The sequence below is a fragment of the Schistocerca piceifrons genome, chromosome 1 (assembly GCF_021461385.2).
Source record: "Schistocerca piceifrons isolate TAMUIC-IGC-003096 chromosome 1, iqSchPice1.1, whole genome shotgun sequence".
Taxonomy (NCBI): domain Eukaryota; kingdom Metazoa; phylum Arthropoda; class Insecta; order Orthoptera; family Acrididae; genus Schistocerca; species Schistocerca piceifrons.
The window spans coordinates 298,972,743-298,986,233 of NC_060138.1; the positions used below are offsets into that span (position 1 = coordinate 298,972,743).

Sequence of the window (13,491 nt, forward strand, 5' to 3'; positions counted from 1 at the left end):
TTTTAGTAGTAACTTTTGTGGTATAGCTACAATGAGACTGCCTTTTCCGTAGCACAACAATACGTTATAGCACAGTACTTTCCTCATCACGGCAATAAGCGTAATAACTAAGACATTTATACGCAAAGCATTTCACTTTTGTGTATTATGAGGTAAGTACATTGACTTCTGCATAACTTAGCTTTCGGAGGACGATAACTACGACACTTCCACACAGATTATGTTGCAACAAGACGCACATTTAGCGCTACAGTACACGTATTTGAATGATTAATTTTGTACTTAAAACATTTATTTTTAAAGATATTTGAAGTACAATAATACAGAGGTTTTCCGTAATACATTTCATTCCATTGCTGTAATCTGTAACACCTGAGGGTATAATTACATTAATCCTCAGGGGGGTACACGCCTACTTTGTGTACCATGTGTTTGGCAAGCACAAGGAACCCTAGCCAATATGGTATTTGCTTATACAACTCTACACATCAGTACCATATTTCTCTAACACACAAATTACACAGCTATCTGATTATTTAACTGAGGGATTAACATTTTTTTACTACATCAGTGACACATGTTTACGCAATACACAGTTGGGTAACTTCACACGTATGACACTGTATTTTGTCTGTACTTTGTAAACTGTTCATATTTTTTCGGAATCATTGTGATACTATGAGAGCTTTGAATGATGTATTTGGTATGAGATCATGATTTTTAAATTACGTTTGAGGTAGATGACACTATTGAAATGAGCAGAGAATTTTTTTTAGGTTTTGAAATTATTACAGAAAGCTACGACGTTTTTGGGATTTGACTGAGGTGTTATGATGTTATTATTACGACGACGATGTGTACTATGCTGTTGAGATATGTTTATGATCAATAAGATGATGCTACCGTATATGAGGAATAAGAAGTATGTTGGAAACCAAGAATCGTACTTTAAGAGTTATGAAATGTGCGTAAATGCGTGACTGTATCACAATGCTGACGAATATTTTATTTGGACACTTATATTTATAGGATTTTCTTTCTACAGATTTGCAACGCTAATTCTTGACCTGTGAAATATTTTTATATGAGACTGCCACTGTAGCGGAAACTGTTGTCGTAAATATTTCCGTAAGAAAATTAAGTGACCACCTGCACGTAATGCGTCGTGGGCACCCAGCTGTGTCAGACGCCTGGAGAAAAAGCCATTAGCGCGTGCCTTTCAGAGCACAGGAAAAAAAAAGGAAGGCCATTATCCTGGCCATTGTCATTCCTTTAGAGAAAGCATCGCAAATCCGACACGCTGATTACTTGGAAACATATCGTACTTTCTGATATTTACTGAAATGCCTAATGAAATGACAAGAAATAGTTTGTCTACACACCTGACTATGACTACTGTCTTTCTAGATGAGAGATTTTTTTACTACTTATGAAATGCCACATGACTATTGAACAATGTTCTTATGCTTTGCTTTGTACATAGTTGCTTATTTCATTTGATATCTAGTTTCTAGCTGCACTGCAGCATTGGTTAAAATAAAATTTTATAGATGTACTAATATAAATATTTTCTGTCTACAGATCGAGTAAATAATAATTTTTTTAAAAAAATGAGGGAGCACAAAATGACATTTACCTTCACAGGAACTGCATTCATAATTTTCTTTTCTTTTCACTGCACACGTTTCTGTTGGTCATAGTACATGGACAATATGTGAGAAGTAGGGACTGATAGTGTTTGCACATGTGTTAATAATTCAGCAAGGGACTGGATAACAGCATTGCTGGTTCTAAGGACAATTCCAAACACTTTGTGAGTGCACAAGTGGTGGTTTATGGACTTGCTATATTCTCTGCAAGACTCTTCGATGGTGATTGTGCACCTGCACAGTCGCAACAGATGGCTGCTGGCCATTTCTACAAGGACTACAGTGGGTCTACACCTTTGCTGACTCACCAGTACCATTATTTCTACAAGGCCTGCAGTGGGTCTGCACCTCTGGTGGCCCACCAATACTGTAATCTCTACCAGGACTACAGTGGGTCTGTTCTGTGATGACCTACCTACCAATATTCTTCAAAACGTCGAATGACTCTGCTGTGGGTTTGCTATGTTGTGGCCCATTACCTGTCTGCATGTCAAGAGTCAGCACTGTCTTTCCGTTGGAAGGACAACACTACTTCTTCAAGACTGCATGGAAATCCACTACTTCTATGTGCATTTTCTTTAACTGCTCAGACTTTGAGAAAAACTCTGCATTTTTACTGTGATGAACAATGTGGACTGTCTTTATGGACTGTGAGAAATTTTTAGCTTTTGACCAACATTGTATCAATAAGTGTGTGCATTTGATTTCTTTGTTATTGTAATTATGAAAAATTTTTTTCAAATCTGTATTGGCCACTGCCCAATCCAATTTGTAAAAATTTTTGTGGGGAGCATGGGGGCTATGTAAGTAGGCTGTTTAGGTTTTTTTATTGGTAACGCCACCTCTGTATGAAAATCACTGGCTGTGCTGTGTGCAGTCTGTGGCTGCTTTGCGTTGTTGTAATACTCGCCATTGTAGTGTTAGGCAGCTGGCTGTGAACAGCGCGTAGCGTTGCGCAGTTGGAGGTGAGCCGCCGGCAGTGGTGGATGTGGGGAGAGAGATGGCGGAGTTTTGAAATTTGTCATGAACTGCTATATTTATATATGATGATATCAAGGTAAATACATTGTTTGTTCTCTATTAATATCTTTGATTTGCTAACTATCCCTATCAGTAGTTAGTGCCTTCCATAGTTTGAATCTTTTATTTAGCTGGCAGTAGTGGCGCTCGCTGTATTGCAGTAGCTTGAGCAGCGAAGATTTTTGTGAGGTAAGTGATTTGTGAAAGGTGTAGTTTAATGTTAGTCAGGGCCATTCTTTTGTAGGGAATTTTAAAAGTCAGATTGCGTTGCGCTAACAAAATATTGTGTGTCAGTTTAAGCACAGTTATGTATAATTGTTCAAAGGGGACGTTACGTAACTGTATCAAATTTTCCTGTGCTGTACGTAGTAGGCTACTATGAGTATATTATAGCTATAAAAAAAGGCATTTAACAAATGATTTCGCCATATTGTCTTGTGCTTTTGATTCGGTGAGTGTGTACTCCACTATTGGCCATTCAAAAGTCAAAAGTCCCGCCGGCAGTTTGGCAGAAAAATGGCCGCCGTATCGTCCGGTTGGCGACTCTCTCCCTATACAGGCTCTCTAGTGTTGCGCCCATGACACCGCGTCTGCAGCGCCATCTGCTTTCTATAAAGGCTGACGACGGATGTCAACACACAGTAATCCGTAGGGTTTTCTATTATCATTTGAAGAAAACTGCTGCAGAATCGCATCGACTGCTTGTCGAAACTCTCGGCGAGCATGCTCTTGGGAAAACATAGTGTTTCGAGCGGTTAAAAAAATTCATAAGTGGTGATTTCGACGTGAGAAACGACGAGCACGGGAAACCACTGAAAAAGTTCGAAGACAACGAACTGCAAGCTTTATTGGATGAAAATGATACTCAAACTCAACAGGCACTCGCGGAATAATTAAATGTCATGCAGAAAGCCGTTTCTTTTCGGTTGAAAGATATAGGAAAGGCGCAGAAAGTGGGAAAACGGGTTTCTCATGAACTGAATGAAAGACAGCAAGCAAATCGAAAGATCACTTTTGAAATGCTGCTCGCCAGATACAAAAGAAAGTCGTTTCTCCAACGAATAGTGATACGTGAAAAAAAAAAATGGATATATTTTGAGAATCCTAAGCGTCGTAAATCGTGGGTGAATCCAGGCAAACCATCGACATCCATTGCAAAACCAAATCGCTTTGGAAAGAAGACAATGCTCTGTGTTTGGTGGGATCGTAAGGGTGTCATCTATTATGAGATGCTAAACCTGGTGAAACTGTTAACATTGATTGCTAGCAACAGCAAATGATGGATTTAAATCGAGCATTACGTGAAAGACGACCGGCATATAGAAAAAGGCAACACAAAATCATATTGTTCCATGATAACGCCGCATCACACACACCAAAACGGGTCAGAGCAACGACCGAGGCGTTCAGTTGGAAAATGCTAGGGCATGCGGCTTATTTTCCAGACTTGGCTGCGTCCGATTATCATCTATTTGCATCACTGGGCCACGCTCTCGCTGAACAACGCTTTAATTCGTATGAAAATGTACGAAAATGGTTCGCTGACTAGTTCGCTTCAAAGGAAGAATTTTTTTTTTTTTTAACACTTCTACACCTGGTAAGTAGATAGGATACAGCGGAGAGCGGATTTACCACTGCCTTCTGATCGTTACCGTAATGTATTTCTCATCCTGTAGTGGAGTGAATGCTACAATAAAACTAATTTGCCGATAATGCATTGCTGTAAATCAAGTTCCAGTTCTAGACACAGTTTTAACATAAGAACTTTCACTACAGCATGTACTTCGCTGGAGAGAGACAGATTCATTTCGGAAGCAACCCATAAGCTATCCACCGCTGTATTACTTGGCACAGAGATGTTAGAATATCTGCAGGATAATGCAAGAACGAGAATACCCCAGGCATATCATTCTCGTACGGAAAGACATAAAATTACTAAAGGACACATTAAAAATGGCTCAAAGTATCTCACAAAATTGAAGTAGAAGTAAATTTGGGTGTTAGATAAGTATGATATGTCCCACGCTATTTTTAATATACAGGGTAAGCCACCTAAAACATGCACAGCAGAGATTGCGGAAATGGAAAGTGCTGTTGATGCGCGGTTTTCACGGAATGAATTGGTAGTCAGGGTCTGGTACTGGTAGCCAATCAACAGATTGTAATAATACTCTAGAATATTTTCTGAGAAAACATTCGCATTTTTAAATGGAGCAACGCCTGTTGACAATAACATAGTAAAGGTAGGGTAAACTAGAATGTCGTTGGTGTTTGTTGCAAGATTCTAGTGCGAGTCGTTTACGAGATATCGTATTTTGAAAAATTCTCATACCGACACTTGTATAATACAATACATGTGGTAGCACACACTAAAGAACAACGCAAATGCGTACACTAGGTATGTGGATTCTGACGAGTAACGAGACAACTGACCATCACAAGCTGTGTTCAAAATGACCACCGGCAACGGCAATACACGCTTCCAGTCTGCTATCGAACGACTTCTGCACACGTGCTAGCATTTCAGCGAAAGTGACCCAGTAGGCTGCAGCAGCAGCAGCATATCATCGAATGTTCGTATGTCCTTGTAGACAGCTCTTTCAGCTTTCCCCATAGCAAAAGGTCTACAGACATCACATTCGGGGAACAGGCCGGCCAAGGTACAGGTACTCTGCGTCCGATCCAACGATTTGGGAACAGTTCGTGAAGACATGGTGTAGTACTTCGTGCGCTATGGACATCCATCATATTGGTACCACTTTGGAAGACGGCCTGTTAGGAGGCTGCGGCACTTGCGCGCGTTCGGTGTTCCGTATATGAAACACGTGCCTATGAGCTGATGGTTCACTATCCCACACCACACGTTTACACGGCATGGACGCTGACGTTCCACCTGACGAAGCCAGCGGGGATTGTCAGCAGACCAGTAGTGCATGTTTCGGCGGTTTACCTTGCCATGATTGGTAAATGTGGCTTCACCACTAAACAAGATACCCTGTCTTAATGCCCATGTACAGAAGGTAACACGATTCTCATAACCGTTTCCATGCAGTTCTTTATGGGGAGAGATGTGATGGGAATGGAACCTATGTCGATGGAGAATGCGTGGGACTCTTGCCTGACTCATGTCACTTCCTCGTGCGATTGCGCTGGAGCTACCGAGCGGATCAACTACAACAGCACCAAGAACATTTGTTTTCCCCTCTTTTGTCGTCAACTCTTTCCTTCTGTTACGTTGTCTAGGTGTTACGCTACCACTTTCACGACACTGGCTGAAGACGCTGATAAATAATTGCCGAGATGGTTGACATCTATTGGGATATCTTGCCGCGAATGGCACAAACCAGTGTCCGTGTGGAAATTTTTCAAAATACGATATCTTGTAAACGACTCGCAATAGAATTCCGCAACTAACGCCACTGACATTCTAATTTACCCTACTTTCTGTCTGCTAATGTCAATAGGCATTGTCCAATTCAAAAACGTGTATGTTTACACAAAAAACAGACTTTAGAAGTGCATTACAATCTGTTTATCGGGTAACAATACGAGCCCCTGACTACCAATCCATTCTGTGAAAACCGCATACCAATAGCACTTTCCATTTCCGCAATATTTGCGGTTCAAGTTTTAGGTGATTCGCCCTCTATATAGCGACAGTCTCTTGAGAGAGTGGAAATTCGTTGGTCACTATGGTTTAAAAATATCATACGAAACACAAATAAACGCTTGTTCGTCGCTGATGATCATGGAGATCGAAACGGATGGGATGCTCTCTTTCCTAGATGTTTTGATTAGAAGACGAGCTGACGGCACTTTGGGCCACAGCGTCTATAGGAACAAGAGTATGGCAAAAGTATGCCGTGCTCAAAACTCTTGTACACAGAGATGACACCCTCTCCGACAGGGACAGTCTCCAACAAGAATTGGACCATCTGAAGACCGTGTTTTGGAGGAACGTTTACAACGAAGGGCAAATTCGGAAGGCTCTACATCCCACGCCTGCAGCACCGGCGGAAACTGAGGATGAACCTCAGGAGGAGGCGGCCTTGGCTATTATTCCGTTTTGTGGGGCCTTATCCGGAAAAATTGGATGCATTTTACGTAAACACCAAGTGAAAACCATCTTCTATCCTCCAAGAAAAACCAAGAGCCTTCTTGCTAGTGTCAAGGACAGCCTTGGTCTACATAAATCAGGGGTTTGTCAGACACCTTGCCAATGCGGTAGTGTATACACAGGGCGGACCATTCGTACCATTGAGGACCGATGCCGAGAACATCAACGGCACACTAGACTGCAACAGCCCAGTAAGTCGGCAATCGCTGAGCATTGCCTGTCGGAACTCCACAGCATGGATTATGACCAAACCAAAGTCCTGACACAGACTTCCAAATACTGGGACTGTGTCATCAGAGAAGCCATAGAGATCAGAGTAAGGGAGCCACAACTAAATCGTGACAGCGGTTACATCCTTAGCAAGGCGTGGGAAACCGCGATCACCCGGATTAAGAAGAAAACTGATATTTCCCAGAGAGTACCTACTTCGGGGGAGGAGCGAAGAATAACGAGAGCGGTGCCGGCAGACCCTCCTGAACAAGAAGATTTAGGACGCAGCGCCCAGACGGCGGGAGAACGGAAGCTGTACGTGGACCGCGCGCGGGGCGCGGACCGCACCGACTCACAGGAAGCGCCTGAGGGAGGAGCGGGAGGGGGATTGTCCTATATACATGGCGCCGGCCCACCGCCGGTCAGTACATCAGCGCACCTGATGATGGCAACGTGATCGATTGCCGAAATATTGTGTCCTATGCACACATATGCCAGGCTGTTCACCCTAGATTTATTTCGTCATAAAATACGCCTGGAGAAATTGAAGAATCACAGTTAATTACATATTATGATGAAGATAAACTGCAACTGCTGTCCACAAACTAAAGTTACTATGCCATATCTCTGTTGATAAGACAAAAGTAATTGCATTTCCACGAGTCGAACATATAACATAAAAACTGTCATTTATGAATGATAGTAGCACAAGTAAAATGTTTTCCTATCTTGGAAATTAAATAAGTTATCTAGACGATCAAGATGCACATAAAACGAGTAAAACTCGAAAATATGTAGACCCTATTGTACTGTAAACAGAACTTTAAAACATAAGGCGACGAAATAAACTAAATTTTATAAAACTATGGCAGTGTAACTTGGACATTTACCAAACAAAACGTAAAATTCGAAGCATCTGAAATTAGGTTCCTAATAGCTGTGAAACGACGTGAAAAATTAAATGAGAGTTGAAAGGTGAACCAATAAACAATATAAAAGATGAAAATAAGTATAAATTGAAGGGTCATATGGAAAGGAAATCTTAGTACTCTATAACAACGCATTTCATTTCAAGCAGCCACCGTGCCTGAATTTGACATTTCAATATTAGAGATAAGCTTATGTCTCAGAAAGTCTTCTTCATCTTTGTATATCAATTATCTGTGAAAGACATTTTCTTTCCTTTTTTTTTTTTTTTGTTAAACTAATAAAATTTATATTCCTCTCTCCTTCTTTGAGCATTCCTGTGATTTGTACTCTGTGTTAAATAGTAATGCTAAGTCCGATTATAATAATTATTATTACTATTATGCAAAACTAACTTTTTGCAACGATAATACCGTTTCTTGTCACCAGGCACGCTGCTTTCCAACGACTGCTTGATACGAAGCCAGTTCTTGCTCGAGAATGAAAGTAAACTCAAATCAGTAAAACCAATTTTATGCCGTAACGAAAAACTAACAAAGCTAATTCCTTCTTTCCAATGTTATGATTACACGTTTTCTTTTCTTATTGGCAATTTAATGTATCTTTCCTTCGACAGCCGCGCTGGATTAGCCGAGCTGTCTAAGGCGCTGCAGTCATGGACTGTGCGGCTGATCACGGCGGAGGTTCGAGTCCTCCCTCGGGCATGGGTGTGTCTGTTTGTCCGTAGGGTAATTAAGGTTAAATAGTGTGTAAGCTTAGGGACTGATGACCTTAGCAGTTAAGTCCCATAAGATTTCACACACATTTGAACATTTTTTTTCCTTAGACAACAGTTTACTGTCATTAACAAATTTAAAATAACAAAACCTACGCAGGGGGAGAAAGGTGACAGACTGTGTTACAGGACCCGAGAAGAGAGGGCAGGAATAAGGCTGACCCACGAAGATAGAACAGGCATTACGCCTGATCCCTGAATGGGAAGATAATGATGTGTTAGTCCTTCAAGATACGGGTGAGAGCCTCTGGATGTTCGGAAAACAGGGAAAAAAACTGCTAAGGTGCCTTTGATTTTGTTATCGACATGTCTCAGTCGATACGACTGTTGCCCGCGAAAGTCAAGACTGGCGCAGAGCTTTACCCTGTTAGGAAGTGACATTACAGTTTATATACCGTTGCTGAGTGAAATTTAACATGCCAGGTGGCTATAATTAAACCGAAGCTAGTCAAACAGGTCCAGTATGAGATTTAATTATCTTATAGCAGCAAAACTTGGTATATATTTTAATGCATTAACGCGAACCTATTTACGGTGGCAAAAATTAGTTCCAGCTTTGGCAAAAAGGTGCAAACCTGGCACTGTGAATACGTCTCTTACACAACTTGCTCAATATGATTACCGGAGACGTCGACGAGATGCTGCACAGCGCCAGATTTGTACCAGGTGGCCATAATTGGAACTATTATTTTTCCAGTGTAACTCTGTTCCGAATTAACGCATTGGCTTGTTTACCAAGTTTCTCTGCCATATGATAGTTACAGCCCACGCTGTACCTCCACGAGTAGTTGCACTGTAATTATGAGCACCCGGTGCCAACATACTTTCCAACAGCAGTAAAAAATGGTAAGAATTGAGCTTCCTTCCACAAAAAAGAAAGGTAGTAGAAAACAGTTAGTTTATCTTTGCACTATACAGTAACCTTACTGAAAACATAGATTCGTATGAGACTGAACTGGGTACCACAGACGATAGTGCTGCTGTGTGAGGACGACGCCATCAACCACGTAACGATGGCTAAGGAGTACTACGTCGTAAGCTAGTTGAAGTTGACGCACATGACGCGACAGGAATCTCGAGAAGATATTATCAACTACAGTTGAGTGTTACTTACGACTCAAGGTTCAACGCGTATTGTGCCTTATTGAAGGACTCGCTGTACAGTCGGACTGAGGTGGTGATGGAGCCAGTGACCCAGTAGATCATGATGTTGTCCAGCAGGTCAGTGAGGGTGTACTTGCGCGTCAGACCACCGTCAGGGAGAGACTTCCAGCTGGGATTCGTCCACGTGGAGAATTTTTCCAGGATGTAGGCAGCCAACGCTGCGGGCGAGGTCTGCAGAGCGATGCCTGAAACAAGGATGCTTACAGACACCTCGCATTCAAGCACACAGGGAGCCACGAGAAAATGTCGTGTGAGTATCTCTCGCGCAAAATAACGTGGCACCAGCGCAGTAAACCATTTTCTTTGTGAGTGCTGCGCGAACCCAACCCGTAGTTCCAAGGGTGCGGCTGCCTCGACTGACAGTCGCCTGCAAGCTCCAAGCATGCTCGTTGCTATCTCTTTGCTACAAAGTATGGCACTGTGATCTTCGCACACCATCATAGAGTAAATATCTCTGGAGTGAGCATTCACATGCGCGGAACAGATTTCGTGTTGTCAACATACATTGCCGGCCTGGTCACGTGATCTCGGGACGATGTGTGTTCGTCCGTATAGCGCCCTGTATATTTAGAATGTCATTACATCCCTAATACAGACGGATTCTCTTCGTACGTGTCGTGGATTATTTATATATGTTGCACAGACATTTTAACAGTATCCATTTGATTACGGGAATAAACCAGCTACGTAACTTTTAAGGGCAAGTGATATGTCATTCTGCTTCTTTGCAATATGTGTCACAGCTCAGATGCACTCGATTTTTGGTAGTTTTCGGTATGATACGGCACTTTATAGTATTACAGAGCCTGACGTACATTTTTGCAGTGAAAGTCTTGCAAAACGACTTGACAGTACGCTAGTACTTTTGCAAGTGACCGAAAAACACCGAATTTTCCACACATTAGCGATTATATTCCTTCTAATTCGTCCTTTTTTTGCTATTTCTGTCTATTTATTTTCTCGTTTTTGCAATCTAAAGCACAATTTTTCTTATTGGTGACACTTTGAAGTTTTTATTTAACGCATTTTACGTACTTTATTCCACTTTATTAAACAAATAGTAGACCGAGTAAACTATATACACAATCGACAAGTCACTCATAAATGCATGGAGGATAGTATTTGCTGAAACAACTAACCATTCCCTTTCCTGTTCCACTAGCTAATTTACCAGAGGACGTGATTGTTTGTAAGCTTTTGTACGAGCCGTAATATTTATTATATAGAAAAATAGGTCTACAGAATCAAGCTTTAATTATAATGCGTCTCGAAATTTTGAAACATATACAGTGTCTCTTACTAATATGATAACTATAATTAGAGCTATATGGTATGTACCCATGAAAAGTTACTATCCCTCCTTTCACATATTTTTCTTTGCAACCGTAGCAACAACAGTAATTCACCATCGCTATTACACTATCAACAAACGGTGAAACACAACAAAAACTCTTGATATTATAAACTTCAAACGCTGCGGAAAGCACACAGGCACAGCGAAGTCCCGAAAACACGTGACAGTCCTGGTTTAATGTTGACAACATGGGCAGAACGCAATGCTCACTCCAGAGATATTTACTCTATGCACACCATAGATGCCAGGAAAGTTCTCCATAGTCGGAGACCGACATATAATTTTCACGTGACACATGTTCTACACTACTGGCCATTAAAATTGCTACACCAAGAAGAAATGTAGATGATAAACGGGTATTCATTGGACAAATATACTATACTAGAACTGACATATTATTACATTCTCACGCAATTTGGGTGCATAGATCCTGAGAAATCAGTACCCAGAACAACCACCTCTGGCCGTAATATGGCCATGACACGCCTGGGCATTGAGTCAAACAGAGCTTGGATGGCGTGTATAGGTTCAGCTGCAGCTTCAACACGATACCACAGTTCATCAAGAGTAGTGACTGACGTATCGTGACGGCCAGTTGCTCGGCCACCATTGACCAGACGTTTTCAATTGGTAAGAGATCTGGAGATTGTGCTGGCCAGGGCAGCAGTCGAACATTTTCTGTGTCCAGAAAGGCCAGTACAGGAGATGCAACATGCGGTCGTGCGTTATCCTTCTGATGTGTAGGGTTTCACAGGGATCGAATGAAGGGTAGAGCCACGGTTCGTAACACATCTGAAATGTAACGTCCACTGTTCAAAGTGCCGTCAATGCGAACAAGAGGTGACCGAGACGTGTAACCAATGGCACCCCATACCATCATGCCGGGTGATACGCCAGTATGGCGATGACGAATACACGCTTCCAATGTGAGTTCACAGCGATGTCGCCAAACACGGATGCGTCCATCATGATGCTGTAAACAAAACCTGGATTCATCCGAAAAATGAAGTTTTGCCACTCGTGCACCCAGGTTCGTCGTTGAGTACACCATCGCAGGCGCTCCTGTTGGTGATGCAGCGTCAAGGGTAACCGCAGTCATGGTCTCCGAGCTGACAGTCCATGCTGCTACAACGTCGTCGAACTGTTAGTGCAGATGGTTGTTGTCTTGCAAACGTCCCCATCTGTTGACTCAGGGATCAAGACGTGGCTGCACGATCCGTTACAGCCATGCGGATAAGATGCCTATCATCTCGACTGCTAGTGATACGAGGCCGTTGGGATCCAGCACGGCGTTCCTTTTTACACTCCTGAACACACTGATTCCATATTCTGCTAACAGTCATTGGATCTCGACCAACGCGAGCAGCAATGTCGCGATACGACCAACCGCAATCGTGACAGGCTACAATCCGACCTTTATCAAAGTCGGAAACGTGATGGTACGCATTTCTGCTCCTTACACGAGGCATCACAACAACGTTTCACCAGGCAAAGCCGGTCAACTGCTGTTTGTGTATGAAAAATCGGTTGGAAACTTTCCTCGTGTCAGCGCGTTGTAGGTGACGCCACCGGCGCGAACCTTGTGTGAATGAATGCTCTGAAAAGCTAATCATTTGCATATCACAGCATCTTCTTCCTGTCGGTTAACTTTCGCGTCTGTAGCACGTCATCTTCGTGGTGTAGCAATTTTAATGGCCAGTAGTGTATATCATAAGAAGCGACATTCTCACTGCGCTAAAATTTTGTACCCCTTTTTTGTGTTTTTCTCGCGTGCCGTTCGAGAGTGGAACGGTAGAGAGCTTGAAGGAGGTTCATTGAACCCTCTCTTAGGCACTTTATTGTGAATAGCAGAGTAATCACGTAGATGTAAATGTATATGAAATTTCCTTTGTACAGCATATGGTCGTTTCTTGTCTTACTTTGAATGACCCTTTGTTATTTTCTATTTAAGTGACTATTTCCTTTTTTCCTTACATTGGAGAGAAACTATTACTGTCTTTCAACCTTCATAGTCATCATCTTATTGGTCATACAGGCAAACACATTAATACGAGCACTTGCAGACTCGCTAGTTGTATCTTAAAAGTTACTCGAAGTATACACGGTCCAGTCACATTAATGAGACCACCTGCCAAAAGCCTGAATAATCATCCTTTACAGTGCGCACGTGCAGGAAGAGTGTCAGTGAGATTCCCGAAAGTATCGACAGGGATGTGGAGCTATGCCGACTCCAGTGCCGTGGGCACTGCACTAGGTTTCTCGGCTATGGATCATG

General features: G+C 42.2%; 1 protein-coding gene across 1 annotated transcript in view; it reads right to left on the reverse strand.

The window, feature by feature from the left end:
* Positions 1-13,491, reverse strand: part of LOC124780383 (juvenile hormone epoxide hydrolase 1-like) — a 79,802-nt gene that overhangs the window by 8,677 nt on the left and 57,634 nt on the right. Inside the window, exon 5 of the mRNA XM_047253776.1 lies at positions 9,813-10,047. Within this exon, the coding sequence (XP_047109732.1) occupies positions 9,813-10,047 (235 nt within the window). The remainder of the gene's footprint in view (positions 1-9,812; positions 10,048-13,491) is intronic.